The following is a 23,634-nucleotide window of genomic DNA, read 5'->3' as shown; positions in this document are numbered from 1 at the left end:
ATGTTGATAATACCTTATTTATTAATATTTTATTATTTTCAAAGTTATATAATTCATAAACAATTCACTTTTAAAGAATCTTAAATAAAAGTATAATAAAAATATATTAAAAAATGCGTTATTAACATTTTTTTACAACAAAACCCACCAATAAATTACAAGTACATCTAATGTTGTCTACTTAAAATGAAAAATTTATTTCATTATTTTACCTCAATTTTCAACATTAACTTTTAATACAAAAATCTTAAAATTAAATTTTAATTTAATAAAATAACAGCACCGAAAATATCTATTTAAATTTATCGTACACGTAAACAAATCTCTTTGATAGTTTTTCCTACCCGTTGCGATAAAGATTATTGAACGTGTCGGTGGCACGGTGTGCTATATCAATCACCGCGTTATATAATTAAAAGGTGCAAACTCGTGTAAGGGCGTGATTGGATCAACAATAGAAACGGAGTTTCCATGAAAACACGCACTTCACAATCTAACTTTTCTTAAGGCCAAAAAAACACGCTGATGACAAAACGGAGTATTCTTTAGGATTTCCATTGGGAACAAACATCACCATTTTCCGTTTATTTTGTAAAAACTTTATTTCATCTCCGATTCTATTCATAGAAAAATCTGCCAATTTCGTTTCTACCACTAAATAAATAGCCTAAATAGGTACTAATTAAATTATTTTCATTATTAAATATTTTTTATATGATATAAAAAATATTGAGAATAAAACATTGTATAAAATATTACAATTCTTTTATTAAATTATTTTTTATATTATTATATTATATAATACAATTTATTTATATATTGTCATGATATTTTCACTAATTCAAATAAGTAATTTGTTTATTTTAAATTTTTTTTCAGACAAATAATACAATTTTTTTACTTTATTGTTTTTCTCTTTTTTTCAAACTTTCATCCAAATGAACTAAATCTCAATATGAACTTTATCTCTTTAATTTAAAAATTGTAAGAGCCCATGATGAGGTTGAGAATTTGAAGTTCTATTGACCAGTCTGATAAAACTCTACCAAAAAAAAAAGAAAAATAAGAAAATATACTGTATAGTATATTGAACATTTCATGTTACTTGAATAGACAAAAAAAAATATATTTAATTTTATATTTAATAAATATTAAACCAATATTTAAAATTACTTACTATATCTAAAAGGAATGTAATAACGCAACAGAAACATGGAAACTTCCCAACTACAACCCCAAAACCATGAATAAAATAAACTGATTTGTTCCAACAGAAAACAACCTTCACCGAACCGAACCGAACCAAACCAAACGCGTTTATCTCTCTGTTAGAGTCTCGATATCCCGGCCACCGTAGATGGCGGCGGCGTCCGAAAGTTGCTGCACGCGCTGCTCCACCTTCATAATAACCATAGGCCTAACGGCTCTGTTCCTATGGCTGAGCCTTCGAGTGGACGAACCCAAATGCTACATCGATTACATTTACGTCCCTGCCCTCAACAAAACCCTCAATTCCCCAAAAAACCACACTCTCTCCTTCACTCTCAAGCTCGTAAACCCTAACAAGGATAAAGGAATTAAATACGACGCCATTAACGTCTCCTTTAAAATCTTCGTCGCACTCAACGCCACGCGCTCCCTCGGCAACGCCACCGTCGATCACTTCTACCAGGGCCACCAGAAGAAGGCCCTCAAGCCAGGGTCGCTCCTCGCCTCCGGCAACTTCACGGCGCCGGTCGACGGCAAAGTGTTCTACCGTGTGGATTTTGAGACGGCGGTGAAGTACAAGATATTGCTTTGGTACACGAAACGGGACCATTTATGGGGAGGGGCAAATGTGGAAATTGCAGATTCTGGTCTTAAGGTGTACTCAAAACCCGTTAGGCTTGGGAACTCCCCACCGTTGATAGAGTCCGGCGCACCCGAGGGAGTTGGACGCTATCGTGCGCTTCTGCCATTTTTCTTTGCTGTCTTAATCCTGTTTGATGCTCATTGGTTGACTTGACTTGACTTCAGATTTTTGTTTGTATTGTTATTATTATTTTATTTAATTAAGTGTTGTTTTTCTCTTAGTTTAGTTAGGGTTTATTGATTCAGTTCTGGTTCTGGCAAGTGAAATATTATAAATTGATATCATTTGTGATTATTTTTAATTTTTACTCTTTTATGTATGCACATTAAAAAAATATTTTAAATATAAGAAATATTTAAAGATGTCTATTTTTCAATAATACATAAAACTTTTTTTTATTAATATAATTTGAATGTTGAATTTTTTATAGACAATATTGACATCAGTTTTAGAAGATATTTTTAAATAATTAATAATAGTATCTTTTACTGAAAAAATATTTATAATGTTAAAAATGTAAAAATATACTAAATATTTTTTTAGATGGGTAAATAATAGTAAAGACTAGTGTTAATTTAATGAATTAATCATTCTTTTTTTTTTGTTTAAATGAATTTTTCAGATTACCGGTCACTAAAGTATTAATTTTTTATGAGTTGAAATTAAAGCGAGTAAAATTTACATGAGAGATAGGTACATAAAAAATGAAATAAATTGTAAGGATTTCTTTTTTATTTTTTATTCGATCGTGCACCATGAGTCGTTGACCTCTTTCTTTTTTTGAAAAATAATATACAATATCATCACATATTTTTGATAATTCAAGTAACATAAGTGCATTTATCATATACTCCAGCAGCTTCAATTAACATTGGAGTGAAGGTGTGGCTTTGAAGTTTATCAAAAGAACAATAGAAAGAAATTTGGCTATGCGAACAATGTTCCACGACCTTGCTGTTCTTCACACACCAAATTAATTTCTGTATCGTATACTAGGAACAAGAAACCAACGTGGTAAAATCAATTTGTTGCGTTCACTAGTTCGTATAACTCGAAGAAAACTAATCGTTACTTTATAAAACAGAACATCTCATATAATCTATATATCTATATCTATTAAAAGTTTCTGAAGCATTGAAGAACATAGAAGATATGAGACAATGGCTACTCAATTTTTCTCTTTTTAATTAATGAACCAGAGGTACAAACCTTCACTTATATACACGTATGTGTAATGGAAGGAAGTAAAAACGAAAAATAACAAAAAGCCCAAAAAGAAAGGCTAACCGAAAAGAAAAATAGAGTACACAGAATGAGAGATAACCAAAAGATGCTAACAAAAAAAAATTTGAAGGAGTGTGTGGTGCGCGCGTCGATGTGGAGGAATTAGTTTGTAAAGTTGGTGCCCTTAGTAATGTGGTATTTTGATACCCCCTCGCAAGCTGGAGGGCAAAAGATGTTGTGCACTCCAAGCTTGGATAAAAAAGCATTGAAGTACTTGGGAAGTAACCCCTTAGTGAAGAAGTTAGCAAGTTGAGCATAAGAAGGAAGTGGTAATAAGTGCATGAGTCCTGATTGCAGCTTCTCCCTAAACATATGAGAGTTTATTTCCAGATGTGTGGTTATCTCATGGAAGATAAGGTTCTGTGCAATGTGAATAGCCCTTTGATTATCATAGAACAGAACATAGGACTTGGACGAAGATATTTGAAGATCTTGAAATAGATAATAGAGCCATTGTAATTCACAAGTTGCAGTGGTAAGGGCCCTGTACTCGACTTTTATAGAGGAACAAGAAACTGTAGGTTGTTTCTTTGATTTCCAGCTTAACAAAGAAGATCCAAGAAAAAAACAGTAGCCTAACATGGACCTGCGTGTATTTGGGTATCCTCCCCAATCAGCATCAACAAAACACGAAGTTGTAGAGTATTATTTCGAGGAAAAAATAGACCTAGGCCTGGTGCATTCTTTAGGTATAAAAGAATTCTAATGGCAGCTTGGTGGTGTTTTTGTGTGAGACAATTAAAGTATTGGCTGATCTGTTGAGTAGCAAAAGTGATATTAAGCCTTGTCGTTGTTAAATAGAATAGTCTTCCAACTAGTCTTCTATAGGCAGTGACATCTGAGAATAATGCTCCTGTATCCTGCTGCAAGTTTATTCTTGGATTCAAGGGGGTGGAGGCTGGTTTGCAGTTAGTCAAAGAGGTATCTTCCAATAGATCAAGGCAATATTTTCTTTGAGAAACAAAAATTCCTTTTGAAGAGTGTGCAATTTCCAGGCCCAAAAAATATTTCAGAATTCCAAGGTCTTTCATCCCAAATACCTTATGCAAGTGTCGCTTGACAGAACCAAATTCATCTAGGGCGGTACCAAAGAGCAAAATGTCATCAACATAAACTAGCATACCAATGAAGCCAAAATCAAAAAATCGTAAGAACAAGGTATGATCTGCAGTAGTTTGATGGAATCCCAAAGTCAAGAGGAAGGAAGAGAGTCTTTCAAACCACTATCTGCTGGCTTGCTTTAATCCATAAAGTGACTTGGTCAGCTGACAAACTTTATTCAGATGAGGAGTAGTCATACCTTGTGGAGGAGTCACATATACATTCTTCTTCAATTCACCATGCAAAAAAGCATTATTGATATCTAATTGGTGTAAGTGTCAGCTGTGTGCAGAGGCAAGGGCTAAGATAACTCTAATTGTTGTGAGTTTTGCCACTAGTGAGAATGTGTCAAGGTAGTCAAGCCCCTCAATTTGGTTGTAACCTTTGACAACTAATCTTGTCTTAAATTTGTCAATGGTTCCATTAAACTTTCTCTTGATCTTGTATACCCATTTGCTGCCAAAGGGAGTCACCCTTGGTGGGGGATCAACAAGAGTCCAAGTATCATTGAGCTCAAGAGCTTGGATTTCAGCCTCCATGGCTTTCCTCCAATAGTCCTGTTTACTAGCTTCAAGAAAGGACTTAGGTTCCTTTAAGTCAATGATATTTATACACAATGCAACATAATTTGGTGATAAATTAGAGAGGGAGTAGAAGGATGAGATTGGATAGGGACTACCTTGATTGGTCAGCTGAGATGATAAGACTGAGTTGCATTGAAAGTCCTGTAAGTATGCAGGTTTCTGTTTTAATCTGTGTGATCTTTTTAGTCTTTGTGGAGAAGCTGAGGTAGTAAGGTGAGGATGTGAAATGGCAGGTGGTGGGGTTGTTAGTAAGGAACTTTGTTCAGTGTGTGGCCTAAGTATGTTTGTTGTATGGTCAGGTTGGTTAAGACTGGAATCCTGATTAGAAACTGTATGTGGCATGTTATTCTGATAAGGGAAAGTGAATTCTTCAAAAACAACATTTCTAGAAACATGTAATGTCTTTGTACTCAATTCATATAATAAGAATCCTTTTGTACCAGGCTAATAGCCTACAAAGACACACTTCTTTGCTCTTGGATCAAATTTATCTCTATGTGAGTTTATTGTGGATGAATAACATAAACACCCAAAAACTTTTAAAAGGCTTAAATCTGGTTTTTGCTTAAATAGAATTTCATAAGGTGATTTAAAATTAGTGATAGGGGATAGTATCCTGTTCAATAAGTGCACAACATGTGCAATAGCTAGGCCCCAAAAATGTTTAGGTAAATTTCCTTGAAAGAGAATAGCTCTAGCTATGTTGAGAAGAATTTGATGTGTTCTCTGAACTCTAGCATTCTATTAAGTTGTCTTAACACAGTTTGTTTGATGTATGATTCCAAATTCACGATAGAATGATTTCATCAAAAACTCAGTGTCATTATATGACCTAATGGTCTTAATTTTTCTTTCAAATTGGGTTTCAATTATTTTAGTAAAATTCCTGATCATCCACAATTGTAAGAAAGAATTGATATTTGTGGATAGTATGAACACCATATGGTCCCCATACATCCATATGAATTAGATCAAAAGGCTTATTAGCCTTGCTTATGCTATCACAGTAAGGTAATCTTTTTTGCTTTGCAAAATGACAGGTATCACAAATCAAATTCTTATTATATGTCTGTAAAGAGGGGTACAAAGCACACAACATATTTATTTTAGAATTCGAGACATACCCTAATCTAAAGTGCCATAAGGCAGTTTCTAGAAAAGAAAGGGATTTGGTTAAGGTCACATTTATAGAAGATGACTGAGAGCCAATTGATTGTGAGAAAGCATGAGGAAGACAATACAACCCATTCTTATTTCTAGCTAAACCAATCATCTTCAAGGTATTCAGGTCCTGTATAAAACATGAGTCATGGAGAAAAAAGAAACCAAAGTTAAATTGTGAGCTCAATTTAAAAATAGAAATGAGATTCAATTTGAAGCCAAGCAGAAAGAGAACATCAGTTAGAATAAAATTTTCAGCCAAGCTGATAGTTCCTTTATGTGTTGCAGTGAATATTTGGCCATTTAGAAGGTTCACAGTGATAAGATTATGGTTTATTGGTTTCAAATAGTTGAAGAATTTTTCATTTGAACAGATATGGTTAGTTGCACTTAAATCAAGTATCCAAGTGTCAGTCAGGGTATAGATGCTGCAAGCTATATGATTAGCACGTTGACTTTGTTGTTTTGTAGTTACAGCTGCTACCTAATTGTTTCTTGAAGAGCTAGCAATATTGATGATTGGAGAAGAGCCATGATAGCCTTAAACTGCTCATCAAACAATGAAACTTGAGATGAGGCCTGAGATGCAATCTCAATATCAGTTTTCAAGTCCATTTCATCATTTACAATGGAGTTTGTGGAGTCCCCTACTATATTATTTATGCTTCCACTACCTTTTGACTTGAAATTGGTTGGGTAACCATGCTTCTTATAACACACCTCAATAGTATGTCATGCATTTCCACAGTAACTACACATTTTCATATTAGATCTTCCATTAGAAAAGTTTGGAGAATTACCTCTACCTCTTCCATTCTCAGCATTTGCAAAAACCTGCACATCACTATCATTACTTGAATTGCTCAGCTTCTTTTCTTGTTGAATCACTAGGGAAAAAACTTTACTCAGATCTGGAAATGACTCTATCATAAGAATCTGTGACTTTACTACATCAAACTCATCTCTCAATCCACTTAGAAATTTTAAAATGCAATCCTCATCTCTATATAGTTTACCATTTCTGCTAGCATCACACACACATTTTATAGTACAGATACAATGTGGAAGAGGTCTAACATTTTCAATCTCATCCTATAATGAAGTCATCTCAGTGAAATAGCTAGTGACAGAATTAGTACCTTACTTTAGTGAGTTCAATTCTTGCTATAACTCAAATATGCAGATTCTATTACCTTGAGAAAATCTATCCTTCAATAGTTTCCATGCTACTAATGCTAACTCTAAGTAGACAATGCTCTGAGCAATTGTTGGCTCTACTGAGTTGAAAATCCAAGTTAGGACAAGGTTATTGCACCTTTCCCATACCTTAAAACTTGGATCAAAGGTGGATGGCATTGGCATCATGCCATTAACAAACTTGTACTTGTTTCTAGAAATGAGGGATCTCTTCATAGCTCTAGCCCAGCTATGATAATTCCTTTCGGATAGCAATGATGTGGCTAATACAAGAGAGGAATTCTCACCGGGATGGATGTAATATTCACTCAAGAAATTCAAAGCAAGGTCTTGCACCAGAGGAGGAGGAGGTGTTGAGTTTCCACTTCTACCGCTGGAATTTCCTGGCACTATGGAAGAAGAAAACCAAAGCTCTTGAGATCAAGAGCTTTGATATCATAAAAGTTAAAAATTATATATTAGAATTGATAATTATATATTGTTAAAAATACAATAACAAAATTACTGTAAATAATATTTAATAAAGAAATTATTAAAATTTATTATAAATAAAATAATTTCAAGATTTTCTATATCAAATATTAAAAATAGTAAAAAAAATATTGATTAAATTATGTAAAAATATTTTTTATAAAAATTGATGAAGTTTTCAAGTTATTTTTAATTAAAAATAAAAATATTTATTTATTTTTAACTTCTATTTAACATTTGAATGTTAATTATTATTTTATATTATATATTATTAAATCAAATTTTTATTGAAAAGATAAGTATTAATATTATTAAATCAAATTTTTAATTAAATTATTTTTTAAATTTTATTTAAATTAATATTTATTCTTTTAATAAATTTTTTAAAATATTATTTCATCATTAAATTACTTTATAAATATATTTTTTCTTGATTCTTAATTAAAATAATAAATGATAAATAAACTGTATTAATCATTTTTAAAATTTTTAAAAAATTACATAAAAAAATTAATAAATTTATTATTTTAATTTTATGATCCAAACAACATAATTTTATTATACTTAATTATTATAAAATTAATTTATTTATAATATCAATTATTATTAATTCTGTTAAGTTATAAAAAATATAGAATAATTTAATCATTTTAAAAAACTCAATTCTATATTTTTTTTTTATCAAAAAGTAAACTTTTAATTAAGAATATATATTATATTATTATTAATTTTTATTTAAAATAATTTTGTATGATAATTTTATTTATATATAAAAAATTTAATATATTTTTATTTTTAAATATTAACATATAGTTTTGTATATATTGATGTTGAAAGCATATTTTTAAAATTTTATACATTAGTTGAATAAATATAATTTTTTATATATATTAATCTGATAAATTATTTTAAAAAAATATAATATCATGCTTTAATAATTATATTATAAAATTTTATTAATATTTTTAAATTATAATTATAAATAAACAATTTATCATATAAATTTAATTCAATAAATATAAACAAATATATAAATAAAAATTATAAATTATTTTATTTAAATTTTATAACTTATATTAAAAAATTTATTATATTTATAATTTATTGTTATAATTATTTATTTAAAATTTTATAATAATGAGTAATTTTTGATATCATGAAATAATATAAAGTTTATTTTTATATTTTAAGACTAAAATATTTTATGTTAAGAAATATTAAATTATACATATTTTAAATAATAATTTATTTTAACAAATAAATTTGTTTACTATATTTATTGATTTTTATATTTAAATTATATATTTTATATTTTAAAATAAATTAATTTAATAAAAATAAAACAAATTCGTCCCATGTAGAAACATATTTACTAATAATTTATAAAATTTGTATTATGAGTATAAAAACTTGTATATTAACAATCAATTAAAAAATATATTTTTTAATTAACTAATATAAAAATAAATAATTGTCCCTTTTACATGAGTTTAGGGGGGAAGTAACAATTCCTTGGAACAACACTTACACAGCATTTCCGTAGTGGGGAGTGGACAGAGATTCATGAGGCATAGAGGGAAAGGAAGTGAAAATTGATGACAAATTGTTGTGTAGGTTCCATTTCCTTTGAAAGAAAGAGATTTCGTGGCGTTTGAAGTTGATCATAAACGCAAATGCGCTTCTCCTACGTTAGAAATCTAAGCACTCGCTCACGTTCTGTGTCCAAATTCAATGAGAATTTTACGCTCTCAAACCTCAACCTCAAGCCACCTTCTGATTCAGGCACTTCATAAAATCCATACCCTTTTCACTGTACCTTTGTTTGAGAAGGAGGCTTTAGAGGGAAGAGTAAGGAAGGACAAAATTTTAATTTTAAATGATATATTTTAATTTAATAATTTAAATTTTTTTTAAAAATGTCCTTCGTTTCTTTCCCTTTCAAACAATTCCTATGTAAACCTCGATTGTTCAAGTAAAAGAACGATGACCGAAATGGTTTCTGGGTATTTTAGGATCAGAGTCGTTATGTTAATGGGTGTCGTTTTTCTTGGAAGTTGTTGTTCAGAATGCTGTATTGTGGGACACTGAGTACAAATATCTCATTTTTTGTTTTTTGATATTTTGTTGCAGATGATTCGTCTATGGTGGTGTTTAAGCAGATTTCTTCTATTTTCTACGGTGAGTGTTTGTTAAAATGTCTATGAGAATATGTATTTAATTTATGCATTTTGTCTAGGATAGCGAGGAAAACAGAGGAGGCTGGAAGTAGGTACAGTAGAATTTATGTAAAGTTTGAAAAAATTTCGTTTCTCAGGATTACTCTGCCTTTCATTCTGGGTGATCTACATCATCACTGCTCTGAATAAATCACCTTTAATTTCTGAACTTGTTTTCTCTTTAACTAAAATAGTAAATTATATTGGTTTATTGTTACTTATTGTAGGTGGTAACTCAGTTAGGAAATCTGATTCTGAGGAAATTGATGGTGGTGCACAGGAGTTTGAAAGAATGCCAAATCCATCGTGGTTGTCGGGCATATCTCAAAGCAATGTATTAATCCAATGGAAAGAGCAATCTCGTAAAAAGAAGCAAAAACTTGTATTTGAATTAGTGCAAGAAAAGCGTTTTCAGAAGTTAATTGAAATCTGTGCAAAGATACTAGGACCAGAGCCTACCCTTGAGTTGTTTGGTAAAGTGGGACGGGAACCAGGTATCAAAGGATATAGTGCATTGGTAGAAATGTGCATAGATAAGGCCAAAGGTACTGATGACGAAGACATTGCAATAGAAGCAATGGGGAAGGTTTTTCACCTATTTAAATCAATGAGTGAACAAGGTTTAGAACTTGAAGAGCAAACATATCGCCCACTTCTTTTGTACATTATTGACATGTGTATGGTTGAAGAGTTTCAATTTTTCTGCGATGTTATAGAAAATGAGAATCCTAGTTCAGTTACAAGACTGGGTTACTATGAAATGATGCTATGGTTAAGAGTTAATAATGAAGAAAAGATTCAGGGTCTTTGTAACTACATTGTAGAGAACAATGGTGAGGATATGTCTGATTTACGAGGTAGGGGAATATTTTTTCTTTTGTTTTTTTCACTTGCATTGTTTTGTCACAATATGTTCTGCTGAAGCTATGTTCAAACATCTAGCTTTGAATTTTAACTGTAACAGATGTTGAGAAGTTCATTGGTATTTTTGCATTACACAGACATAATTTATGTCTTTTATGACATTTTTTTTTATCATTTGAGGGAACACTATTTGGGCCATGCTAATTGAATTCTAAGTGACACGATCCATGTGGCTAATTAAATCATATTATTCAGATATAAATGTTTATGCTATTGTATTGGAATTAACGTATTTATCTGAATTCACACCTCTGCTCTACCCAAAACATGTTCTAAGAATAGAATTTATGCTGGAATTTTTTCCAAGTACATTATGCAGCTCATTATTAGAAGTGTCAATACCAAACATGCATGTTTCAAAATTATTGCATCTGCTATCTAGTAAGAAACATAACTATTAACATGTTGCTGCTTTTTCTCCAATTTGATGTTCAATAATAATAGAAAATTTTGTTTCATGTTTAGAAACTTACTTAGTTCAATTTGTTGCAGAAAGTTATTTATTGGCTCTTTGTGAGAGTGAAAGGAAGGAGGAGATCTTGAAGCTGTTGGAGATCATAGACATAAAAAAATTCTCATCTGCTGAATCTGTAGCAAAGATATTTCAGGCTTTAGGAAGATTATTATTGGAACCTGTTGCAGAGAAGTTCCTTTTGAACTTCAAAACAACTGGTGATTTGATATTTATTTTCTTTCGCCTGTGTGGTTGTCTGTATGTGAGAAATGAACCTAAGTTGCATTGGAAAAAAAAGGAAAAAATGTATGCTATGCTATATGAGCCTTTTTATCTCTTGAATTTTGTTATTCTCATGTTTTATATGTATCAACTGACTTAAATTAGGACTGCATTGTTCTTTTTTTTTCTTGGGTAATTGTTGATGTATTAAATTAAAGATTTTTTTCTCTTAACATTTTACCTATGTGTATCTGAAATAATATTATTGATTATACAGAGGGATTAGGCATTAATTTCCTCTATAAATTTGCCTCTTGTATATATTTTATGGAGATTTTCTTACATTTTGCAGATAACATTACAAACTTCATTGCTAATTATGCTGTTAGCATTCCAAATTTTTTGGTAAGAAAAATCACACAAATGGGGCTAATAATACTTGAAGCTGTGATACTATTAAGTGCGTCTGCTTTATGCAGTTGCTTCATACCAAAGCTATGTCACTTCAGACTTTAGTACTATTGATGTTGCATGAAAGCCAGTTTGCTAGTTTCTGTTTGCATACTTCCGTGACAATTTCTTGATAATTGATTTTGAATTCTCAATAATGTTGAAATAAACTGAGGCATTTGTTGGTTAGGATCAACAGTGTACCATTTTGAATTCTCAGGTACAGATAGAATTGACATGTTTTTAAAATATGCTCCAGCTCTATCTAAAACAATTGTTGAAACTCATACTTCCTCTATGATTAAAAACCAGTGAGGTCTTCATTGTGCTTGTATGATAAAAAGGGGTAGTTGCATATGAACATTTGACCTCAATCAAGAAATGTCAGTAGCCGTTTTAATGCATACATGTTTTTGATATAATAATTGTCAATAGTACTTTGTCTATTGTGGGAGAAAAAATCATTGTCTATGTGTTTGTTTTGTTGCTTAACATATATTGTTGGTATTCTTGAAGGTTGAGGATGTCATAAAAAAATTCAAGGATTTGCATAAAAGACTAGAAGTTTCACCTTCATCCTCATCATACGAGAAGCTCATTTTACATAGTTGTGCATTGCTCAAGGTATAACCTTCTCTTATTGCCTTTTAATTATGACCAAGTGACTAGCAGAACCTTGTCTATAAGAAGAAATAGAAATCCAGAAAGGAAATGAAAATAAGAGAACTGTTCTGTCCAGAAACAAGACATTGAAAGTGCACCCATCATCCTCCATTCTTTTTTGCTGACATAATGACTTTGCTTGTTCTTTCTTCTTCTGTAACTGATGTATTCCTTTTACCCATTGATGATCTTATCCAATGCCCTGTCCACATCCTTCTCTCAAATATTGCCTTCACTTTCGAACTCACCTATAAATGCTATTTCCTTCTCAAGTGATCATTTACTAATCTTCTCATCAAGCAGTGGGAAGTCACTACTTAGAAGAGTAAGATCGCTGAGGTGAATAGATGACAGGAGGAGAAAACATAATCTATTGTCAAGAGTTAGTGATGGGCTTCAATAATATACATTACTTGTGTGTGTGTGACTGTTTGTATATTGTGGATATTCTAATTACTATGAAAAAGCTTGGAGATTGCATTTAAGATGAATTCTTTTTGGTTTGTAATGCAGGTGCATGTGGCACTTGATATTGTTGATGAAATGTGTGAAGCAGGCATGACTTTATCGACTGAGGTGTTACACTCAATATTACAAATTTGTGACAAGACATCAGAATATAATTTGGTATGACCAATCTTCCATATAATCACTTCTTTGTTTTCTTCATTGATCATAACTTGTATGCTAATGCATTCATATCTTCTCACCACATAATTTTTTATCTTGAAATAATTTCTGTTTATATTATGTCAATGAACTGTCTAACTTAAAAGCTTATGGTGTTAAATTTAGGTGAAGATCCAAGAATGATCCTTTTTTTATAAAAAGAATGATTTTGTCCATTATACGCCTCTTAAATGAAATTCCTTTGACTCTGAAGAAAAAATGAAGTATAGGCCTGTCATTAACTTTTGCTAAAATTTAATTTGACATCAGTTACAATTGTTACTTCTTGATAATGAAAGCCACCATGTTAAGGGATCAAACGATCAATGAGCCTAAAAGCTAAAGATGTCAGGTGAAGGTCCAATAGTATTTTGTCTCTAGCTAGCTAAAACACAGTTATAAGCAAAGGAATATATGGTTCTTTCTGCAGCATTATTTAGCGTCCTATTTCATAAATTTTATCTTTCTTGGCTGTAGTTTTATAGCACAGTGAGATTGCTTTGAATTAATCAGTTCATCTTTTGGATGCTTTTGTCTAAGATTCAAACCTTTCTACTAACACACCAGCCTTTACCTTTAGGGAAAATGTGGCACTTTTTCTTGTGGCTAGAGAAGCCAAATCAGTAAGGATTACACAATGAGATATATATTTCCTTTATCCATCTGTATGGCTTCAATTTTTCATGATATTGCAAGTGCAAAAGACAAGTAAAACAGGAAGAATTAAACATTTCACGAGAGTATGTGCTGAAATGGGCTCTGTGTGAATTGTTTGAACATTGAATCCTTTAGGATCTAGCATTGTTTACTTTTTGAATGTGTAATGTTTGTTTTCTTCTTTTTTGTATTCTTAAATAAAGGTCCATCGGATTCTTTCTATCATACGTCGTTACAATTTGGAATCAAATGATGAAACATTCAGATCTATGATAGACTTGTTCTTGAAGATGAAAGATGTAAGTTGTACATATTTTATTTACATTCATTGGCCATTCTTCTAATTTTGACTGCATCTTGCTAAATACTATTATGATAATAATTTGGTGAATCATCGTTGACATCAACTCTTCATCAAAATTTTTTTTTATTTGGTTTCATAATGCAGCTTGAAGGTGCATATAAGATGCTTGATGATTTGAAGGAAATGAATTCAAAGCCAACAGCAGGCATGTACAATGCAGTAATGGCAGAATGTTTTCGAGAGGTGTTGTTTCTTGTTATTGAGGATGCCTCTGTTTTGCTCTTAACTTATTCCTATTTCTTCAATGAGATTAGAATGGTTTGCTATAATTGATTTGTATCATTTTTTGCTGGCTTTGACTGAAAGATCAAATGGACTCTGTACATTCATGTCTAGATAGATAGCTTGGAGATTTGTCTTATATCCACACAAGTTAAACATGTAGATGGATTTATAAATATTAATTTTAGGTTTGAAAAAGCCTAAATTCCATTATTATATATAAATAACATGTTACTCATGCATTGCATGGAATTATTTAATATTTTTATAAATAACACATCTGCTTCAAATATGCATTCCTTTTCTCAAATTTTGCAGAAAAACATTAGTGATGGGGTGAGGGTCCTTGAGTACATGCAGTGTGCTGATATAAAGCCTGATACACAGACTTTCAGCTACCTGATTAACAACTCTGAAACTGAAGAGGATATAGAGAAGGTAAGTTGTGATTAATAGCCACATAATTGTTTCTTACATATCTATCTGAATCAAGAATAAACTTGTCTCCTCCATATTGGCCATTTTGTTGTGATCTTATAAATCCAATGTTTGTGTCCAAAGGTTTATGTTATTTTTCATATTGTTCCTTCTGATTAACACATACTTTGCAAAAAATAAGAATTGTGTTGATCATAGCTTCATTTCAGATGAACCAAATACTGTAAGAGAAATTGCATCTTGGTTGTTTTTTTTCTATCTAGTTCATTATCATGCATGGCTCCACTAAGTATGCAGTTGTCCCTTTTTGTTTATTTATGCTAATGCCGTGATACTTCAATCTAATATTTTTTAGGTTTACCTGTAATTTTGATAAACTGAAGTATGTAATTAAGATACACAGTCTACAGATCACAGATGTGTTGAAAGCTTAAGATTTTGTTTCAACATTATGCTTGTAGTATTACGAAGAACTGAAGCAATCTGGACAAATAGCTACAAAGCAAATTTTCACGACACTTATAAATGCTTATGCTGCTTGTGGACTGCTGGAGAAAGCAAAAAAGGTACGGGTGCAAGGAAATTCTGTTTCTGTGAAATATATTCTCCATTTTGATGAATAATTGCATGTAAATCTATGTCATGTTTATAGTTGCTTGGGAGCTGACCAAATTGATATTAAAAAACTATAATCATGTTTACCTTTTGAACTATTAGTGATTGGTTCCAAATATCTTTCATGGGTTGAAGTGTGGAGACCAGACCAGTGCTTTGGCCTTTGGATTTTGACTCGACCAATTTAGTCAACATTAGCTGTTCTGTTTTACTTTTTCAAGTTGCAAGATGCATTCTTTTCATTTATAAAATTTTCAAGGTGCTATATGCAGTTACAAGAAAGGATTGGTTGTCCTCCTTATCTATATGTTGTTATTATCTGTTTTTGAGGAACTTGGACTCCCTCTTGTTGAATGACTAGTCATACTGTATCTTCATGCTTATTCTTAAATGACCAGCCTTCTTGGAAAGAAAAAATTCTTTACATTTTTAATCAAAATTCTCTATGTTTTGCTCCATCCAATGTGACTGATCCAAGTCTACATTTTCTGATTCTTGTTTCATTAAAATATCTTCTCCCAGACCTATATTGGCTTTTGTAGCATGAATTGCAAATATAAACTATCCATTATTGTAAATTACTAATATTAGATCATAATTCTAATAATATTAGGAAACAGGCGATGGAATATAAAAACAATCTGTAAAGATAATAAGGAAATGTGAAAAGTAATCCTAGGATATAATATATGATACTATAAATTAATAAAAAATACAATGAAAATATTATTGGATATTTGAATATATTTTAAATACTATAAATACTTTCAGCCAAAATAACTTCCATTTCTTCTTAAATTTGTGAAAACTTTTGTTTTTTTGCACTACGTCATGCATCTTTTTTGTTTTCTGTTGTTCCTTGATTCTATGATTTCAGTGTATTGATATACAAAATGGTAATTAAGAATTTAATATCAAGATTACTTTTATTAGATAATATTCTATAATTAATATAGATCCTTGTACACTTGTATAAATTCAGACCTTTGGATTGTTAAATGCAATACACACAAAAAAGTCTCATGCATTTTCTCTCTATACTGTGATTTTAGAAATGTATATACTTTGACAAGAGCCATCTATTATTTGCTTAAAGCACTGAGTAACTTTTATGATGATCTCATTAATCCTAAGTGTTATAGGTAATCTTAGATCCATTGATACCACTGAAGAGCTTGAACCAAATCAAGAGTGTTCTTGTCTCAGTACTAGCATCACATGGGCAATTGTCTGAGGCTCTTCTTATATACGAGGAAATGAAGCAAGTTGGACACAAGATGGAGCCAAAAGATGTTCTGAGTCTCATTGTAAGGTTTTAAAAATATATCAGTAATTTTATAGTTTTTAACTTACAATCATTCTCAATCAACCCATTGAACATTCATAGGAGCACACTCGTTCAGATGGAGATTTGAAAAGGTTGCTTCTGCTACTTGAGGAATTGAATGATTCAGACTGTTGGAATAATGCTTGCTGCAGAATCATCTTGTATTGCGTTTGGAATAAGCATTTAAGGTTTTATTTTTTCTCCTTTACTTTATTGAATTTACTGGCATTAAAAATGAATTCTGCATTTTAATCTATGTTCATTGTATGTTGTGTCAGTTCTGCTGTTGACTTGTGTAATCTTCTCAAGGAAAAGTTCCAAAATGATGAATTGGTTATGGAAGTTCTCTTTGATAAGGTTAGCTTTGGCTTCCTTTTCACTTAATTTATAGTATAAACCCACAATTCAGTATTACTGTTATTATTTTAGTTTAGGCAAGTGTGAAACTCTTTCAAACTGCTATGCTGTATTGTATGGGTCATGAAATATTCGGTTTCTGGAAAATTTCAGGTTTCTCCAACCTTCATTATTATATCGGTTCCATTAGACAACATCTTATTGATAACAATTTTCCGTATGCGTATAGGTTTTTTCTCTAATTGAAGAGTCAGAGTCCAATCATTTGCACACCTGCCTCGAGTTACTTTCAGAAATCAAGGATAAACTTGGCCTTTTACCTTCACAGAAATGTCACGATTCTCTTCTAAGTGGATTTACCAATGCCACTGATTTACACAATGCTGGATGAGACTCCTTAGCAAGAGGGTGTATGTGTAGTGCTTATAATCAAGTTTACAACTAATAGGGGGCTGGTGTACATAGAATTCCCCCCCTAATTATTTTGATCTATATAACTAACTTCAACTCAGCGAACTTAGATTTGTTTGTTGTACATTTCCTGTGTAACCATTACCACCTCCAAAACATTTTTAGAATTGCACAATGTTTTTACTCAATGATTACATCAATCCAACAAGTTGTTTTCCCCAATTCTTTTAGTAAAATGGTGACAAAAGTTTATAGTGTTGAGTAATAGTATTTTTAAAGTAAAATTGGAAATCAAATTGACGTTAATATCGGTTCACAATTCAACCAGTTTTATAACTTGTCATATGATGTAGCTCTGTATCTTTGTAGGGATCCTCTCATAACGCCTACTTAAGTTGGAGACAAAAGATTAGTGATACGGTACAAGTTCTTGTTTGTGCATAGCATCTCGATATATATGGGAATTTAGTCTTTGCTGTTTCGAAATGCGAGGTCTCAATTAAGTGCATATCGAGTTACTTTTAATAATAATAATAATAATAATAATAATAATAATAATAATAAGACGGTCTTCTGTTTATCTTGCAAAACAATAATCAAATAAATATATGATTGACTAACCAAACCATGCCGATAATTAAAAAAAACATTATAGTAAATAAGTTTTTTTTTTAAAAAAAAATTATGCCTAATGGCCCTGATTTATCTTTATTATATATTATTTCTTTTATAGAATAATCTTATTTCTATCTAATTGCTTACACACGCAAATAAAGAATTAAATAAAATGTCAAGCATACCATAAAAAAGTATCCACACCGAATGAATTTAATTAATATAGATTAATTCGCGCAATACAATGGGTAACCTTGGTAGTTGTAGCGATGAGCAATATCTGTGGTTTTATTGTACCATTATCTTCACAGTTCAGAAGCAGTACCATTCAATCTTAAGAAACAAAGAGAAGAGATGAACACCACTTTATGGACCAAATATCCCTCTAGAAATAGAATAACATTGAAACGACACAACAAATAAGTAATTTGGGTCTGAAGTTCAAGCCAATTGTGAGTAATCCATTAATGTTCTAACGTCATAGAATCCAATTCAGACACAAGAACCTCAAAATGCCACAGACAACTCTTTAACATAAATAAAATCATTATCACATTGTGAAAACAATGTCTTAAGCATGATATATTGTCTAAATCCAAATCTGATGTCTTTCTTTAGGTGAAAAAATTCTGATCACTATTAAAATATCAATCAACCACAATTAAAAAATAAATAAATACCTAGCAACATTTTCAAGTTATTATTGTTACATTGTACATCTCCAATGTCAAATTCCCATGTAAGAATTCAAAAGGAATAAGCAACAAGTATGGCTTGTCTGCACCTTGCCTTAGCTTGTTCAAGTCTCTCACCCAATGTTTCTTCCTTAACTGCAGCCTTCACCATGGCCAAATCCATCTCCATCAACCTCAAAACTCTAAACAGTTCAGTCACCATTCTCTCCTCTACTTTCCCTTCATCTCTCAAAATCTCAGCCTCCTCTCTTGCCCTTTCAGCAACAATTTCTCCAACCTTTGCCAACAGTTCTGTTGACCCAAATTCCTTTCCCATGAGGGACTCCAACTTCTCCAAAAAATCAGCTATGACATGCCCTATTGGCTTCTCAAGGTTAATCGTTTTAGTCCTTTTCCAACCAATTTCAAAGTTTGGTGGCTCTGGCTTCTCAAGTTTTCTTGCCCTCCTTTCTCTCACTATCTCTGATCTTCTTCTCTTCTCAATGGGAAAAGTCTCTGGACTGTTGACTGTGCTAGAAGAAGGATCTGGAGTTGGAAAATCAGGCTCAGAAGGGGAGTTCAAAGATGTGCTTCTAATGAAAAAGTGCTTTTTGGGTTGGATTTTAATGGAAAACTTTGAAGGGTGTTGTGATGTTAATGGATATATGTGGTGTGGACAATGAAGAGGAGAAGGATATGAGAACACTATGGAAGCCATGTTAATTTGGAAGCAACATGAATAAAGATAAGGCTCTTCTATTTTATAGCTGGACTATGGTTGGCTTGGTATATATATGTGTGTATGTACACGTAGCTATAACTTTTCAGATAATACATTTACATAATTGTCCAACAAGCAGATAATATCACAACAATATCTCTTGTTGGTATCTCTTATTATGTGTTAGAATCCAAGAATAAAAGAAACACAAGCGCTGTTCTGGTTGTGCATGTTGTTTCTATCCCAAGAACCAAGCATTGCTTTCTCATGAATGGAAAAAGGACTGAAAAATTGTCGCTCTAATATATTTGTGACTTTTTTTGTTTAAACTTTTTTTATTGAATTATTTTTACTATTAAATTAATTAAAAAATACTTTAAATAAAAATAATTTAAATAAGAGTGGTAATAAATTTTTATATATTTATTGTCACTTCTCATTTTATTTTTTACTTAAAATTCTTTTATTATTAATTTAATTAACAAAAAGTATTATAAATAAAGATTAGTTAAATAAGAGTTACAGAAGATATTTTAGAGTTACGATAAAAATGTTCATAAAAAATAATTTTAAATTCATTTCACACTTTTCTTTTTTTTTACATTTTTTCTCCCAATTTTTGCTTGCCGTACCTTTTTCTTGTTTTTTATTTTTGCTTTATTAGACTTATTGGAAGTCAGAAATTAAAGATTTACTCTTGGTGTATACGAAATTAAAAATCATTATTCCCTACACTCATTAATTGTTCTGCAAGGTAACATCATTCAAGTTTTACAAGTTCTGCTATGCAAATGTCTCCTTGGATTGTATAAGATTCAAGCTTCTGCAAACACTTTCTTGATCATTAATCGTAGTTCAAACCATAAGTACACTTCAAAACTTATGTTTTGCAACACCAGCGATCCAAATTGCATTTTTCTTTTTTGTTTCTTTAACCATTTAATCTGACATGCAAACTCATTTTTGTGTTCCTCACAAAAATACCTTTTTAATGCATCCTTACAAGACCCAAACGTTACTTTCTCGTCAATTAAAAAAAGGAGTGAAAATTTGTCACTCTAATATATTTATTAAATTAATTTTAATAATTACTTTAAAAAATTATTTAAATAAAAGTGACAATAAATATTTTAGTGGTAATAAATTTTAATATATTCACTGTCACTTCTCATTTTATTTTTTTACTTAAATATTTTTATTGTTAATACAGTTAAAAAATATTATAAATTCAAATTAGTTAAATAAGAGTGACAGAAGAAATTTTAGAGTGACAGTAAAAATGTTCATAAAAAATAATTTAAATTTAATTTCACACTTTAAAAAAAATCTCCCAATTTTGGCTTATTGTACTTTTTTTTCTTGTTTTTGGTTTTTAATTTTTTGCTTCATTAGACTCGTTGAAAGTCAAAAACTAAAGATTTAATTTTGGTGTATACGAAATTACAAAAGATCATTCAACTTTAACGAGTTGTGCTTCAGAAAGCTCAAGTTCCACTGCATTCATGCATTCTATCTTGCAACTTTTGACTCCGTTGGAAGGCTCTGTTTTAATATGCAAGTGTCTCCATGGATTTTATAGGATTCAAGCTTTTCAAAACATTTCTTGATCATTAAGCGTTTTTTGTGACCCCAGCGAGCAAAACCGTGTTCTTTTAGTCTTTGTAACCATTTAAACTGACATGCAAACCATTTTCACGTTCCTCACAGAAATAGCTTTTCAATGCATCTTCACAAGTCCAAAGTGGAGTTCATTTCGCCCAGTGTCAATTCAAAAGCATAAGTACGAAAAATCTGTATTTTGTCTGCAGGAACAGTATTTGTGTTGAGCGTTTTTTTGATAAATTTCATGCAGAGGTTTGATTATGTTCCTTGTAGTATAAGCTTTCTCATGCACTTTCCAACGTAAATCAGATTCCATTTCCTTTATTTACGTCTATTTTTGTAAGCTGCAAAAACACACGTAAATATACTGAAACTTTGTGTTCAATATTTCTTAGTATAAAATGATTTTTGGAGTACATTGACACTTGTTGGGATGTACGAATAAAGTTTCACATTGACTAAAATCGGAGAATATCAAAGACATATAAATATGATAAATCTTCGTTAGTATGAAGCCTTTTAGATGATGACCAAAAACAAAATTATATATATATATATATATATATATATATATATAATAATAATAATAATAATAATAATAAGAATATGTATTCTATAGAAATAATAAGTATTTCTAATATATACAAAAAGTATCTTTATTGTATTCGGCTCAATCTTTTTAGGAAAAGATTGGGCTGAGTTTAATTGCAATTAATTATTAATAAAACAAACGATAATTACTACATTACAAAGTATCCATTGCTGGGAATTCAAATTTAATCAACAGATAATTCAGGACTTTATTTGCTAGCCTCACAGATAATTTCATTACCTTCACGAGCAAGATCATGTCCCTCATTCTGAGCTTGTACACATGCTTCAAGAGCTACTCAATTAGCTATGGCACCAGGTGCATTTTTCTAAGGGTGTCCTAGAGTTCCTCTGCCAAATTGGAGTACAGAATCATCTCCAAAGATGGAAGGGAAGGAAGCAGCGTGAACGCACGGTGAGCCCCAGTATGAGGATGTAGGTAGTGCCACGTGAACACACGGTGAGCCCCAGTATGAGCACCCAGTGCAGGTGGAGTGGTATCAGATCCCCAGGTAGAGAGAGCGAGGGGGGGAAGGAAAGGAAGTAGCGTGAACGCACGGTGAGCCCCAGTATGAGCACCCAGTGCAGGTGGAGTGGTATCAAATCCCTAGGTAGAGAGAGTGAGGGGGGAAGGGAAGGAAGCAGCGCAAACGCACGGTGAGTCCCAGTATGAGCACCCAGTGCAGGTGGAGTGGTATCAGATCCCCAGGTAGAGAGAGCGAGGGAGGAAAGAAAGGAAGCAGTGTGAACACATGGTGAGCCCTAGTATGAGCACCCAGTGCAGGTGGAGTGGTATCAGATCCCCAGGTAGAGAGAGCGAGGGGGGAAGGGAAGGAATCAACATGCTGAGTGAAGACTAGTGGCTCCATACCTTGACCTGCCTCGGAACTAGTGTGGACATTTTACTGGACACTTTACAAGTTTTCGGGTCAAGGGTTCTTTAACACGTTTCACTAATGCTATAAGGGTTTACTACTTCTAAGGGTTGTAAACTTGTTTCGCCCCTATGAAATAGAGGTTTATTATAAGACTAGAGCTTATGTTCTCTCTTTTCTAGGGTATTAAGCTCTAGCGCCCTTTTCCTCTGGAATACGGGCTTGTTTTTAATTAGAATCGGTAGAGTCCTTACCCTATTCCTTCCTTCGGTTAGGAATAGTGGCCTCCCTACCCCCTTGCCAGTTGAGCCCCAGGTGTGCAGTGATGGTTGCGGATCCTTATGGGAAGGCCCAGTGCAGGTGGACCTCTAAGAGAGAGCCAGGGGGCAAGCTCGCTCCCTTTGCTGGTGGTAGTAGCACCTTAACTAGTAGGAAAATTCTCACTAAGGAAGCAGCATGCTGAGTGAAGACTGGTGGCTTCATACCCTGACTTACCCCAGAACTAGTGTGGAAACTTTACAAGTTTTCGGGTCAAGGGTTCTTTAACGCATTTCACTAATGCTATAAGGGTTTGCTACCTCTAAGGGTTGTAAACATGTTTCGCCCCTATGAAATAGAGGCTTATCATAAGGCTAGAGCTTATGTTCTCTCTTTTCTAGGGTATTAAGATCTAGCTATCGTCCTCTTCTTCTGGAATACAGGCTTGTTTTTAGTTAGAATCGGTAGAGTCCTTACTCTATTCCTTTCTTCGGTCAGGAATAGCGGCCTCCCTGCCCCCTCTCCCCTAGCTGCTAAGAAAGACTTTCATTCAGATAAAATGGCTAGTTGGAGAAAGCCTTACAATTAAGTAACCTAATCGATAGAAACTCTTCCTTCAGATTGCAAGGGTGCCTGGAGAGCCAGGAGAGGGCAAGGGC

General features: G+C 32.0%; 3 protein-coding genes across 3 annotated transcripts; 2 read left to right on the top strand and 1 right to left on the bottom strand.

Moving 5' to 3' along the window:
- Nucleotides 1–1,285: 1,285 nt before the first annotated feature.
- On the top strand, nt 1,286–2,186 carry LOC113856334 (protein NDR1-like). Its single transcript, XM_027488119.1, has one exon. The coding sequence runs from the start codon at nt 1,358–1,360 to the stop codon at nt 2,003–2,005; it is 648 nt and encodes a 215-aa protein (XP_027343920.1). The 5' UTR covers nt 1,286–1,357; the 3' UTR covers nt 2,006–2,186.
- Nucleotides 2,187–9,174: 6,988 nt separating this feature from the next.
- Nucleotides 9,175–17,698, top strand: LOC113855371 (pentatricopeptide repeat-containing protein At4g04790, mitochondrial-like). The gene is made up of 15 exons (XM_027486994.1): nt 9,175–9,432; nt 9,781–9,828; nt 10,094–10,723; nt 11,283–11,465; nt 11,810–11,871; nt 12,433–12,540; nt 13,093–13,206; nt 14,109–14,204; nt 14,354–14,452; nt 14,810–14,929; nt 15,391–15,495; nt 16,687–16,851; nt 16,932–17,059; nt 17,150–17,228; nt 17,458–17,698. The coding sequence occupies exons 1-15, from the start codon at nt 9,324–9,326 to the stop codon at nt 17,617–17,619; spliced, it is 2,208 nt and encodes a 735-aa protein (XP_027342795.1). The 5' UTR covers nt 9,175–9,323; the 3' UTR covers nt 17,620–17,698.
- A 993-nt stretch (nt 17,699–18,691) lies between these two features.
- Nucleotides 18,692–19,792, bottom strand: LOC113855446. The gene has a single exon (XM_027487089.1). The coding sequence runs from the start codon at nt 19,644–19,646 to the stop codon at nt 19,002–19,004; it is 645 nt and encodes a 214-aa protein (XP_027342890.1). The 5' UTR covers nt 19,647–19,792; the 3' UTR covers nt 18,692–19,001.
- Between the last annotated feature and the right edge of the window lie 3,842 nt (nt 19,793–23,634).

The sequence above is a fragment of the Abrus precatorius genome, unplaced genomic scaffold (assembly GCF_003935025.1).
Source record: "Abrus precatorius isolate BTA unplaced genomic scaffold, Abrus_2018 Scaffold11, whole genome shotgun sequence".
Classification (NCBI taxonomy): Eukaryota; Viridiplantae; Streptophyta; class Magnoliopsida; order Fabales; family Fabaceae; genus Abrus; species Abrus precatorius.
This window is presented reverse-complemented; position numbering and strand designations above follow the sequence as displayed.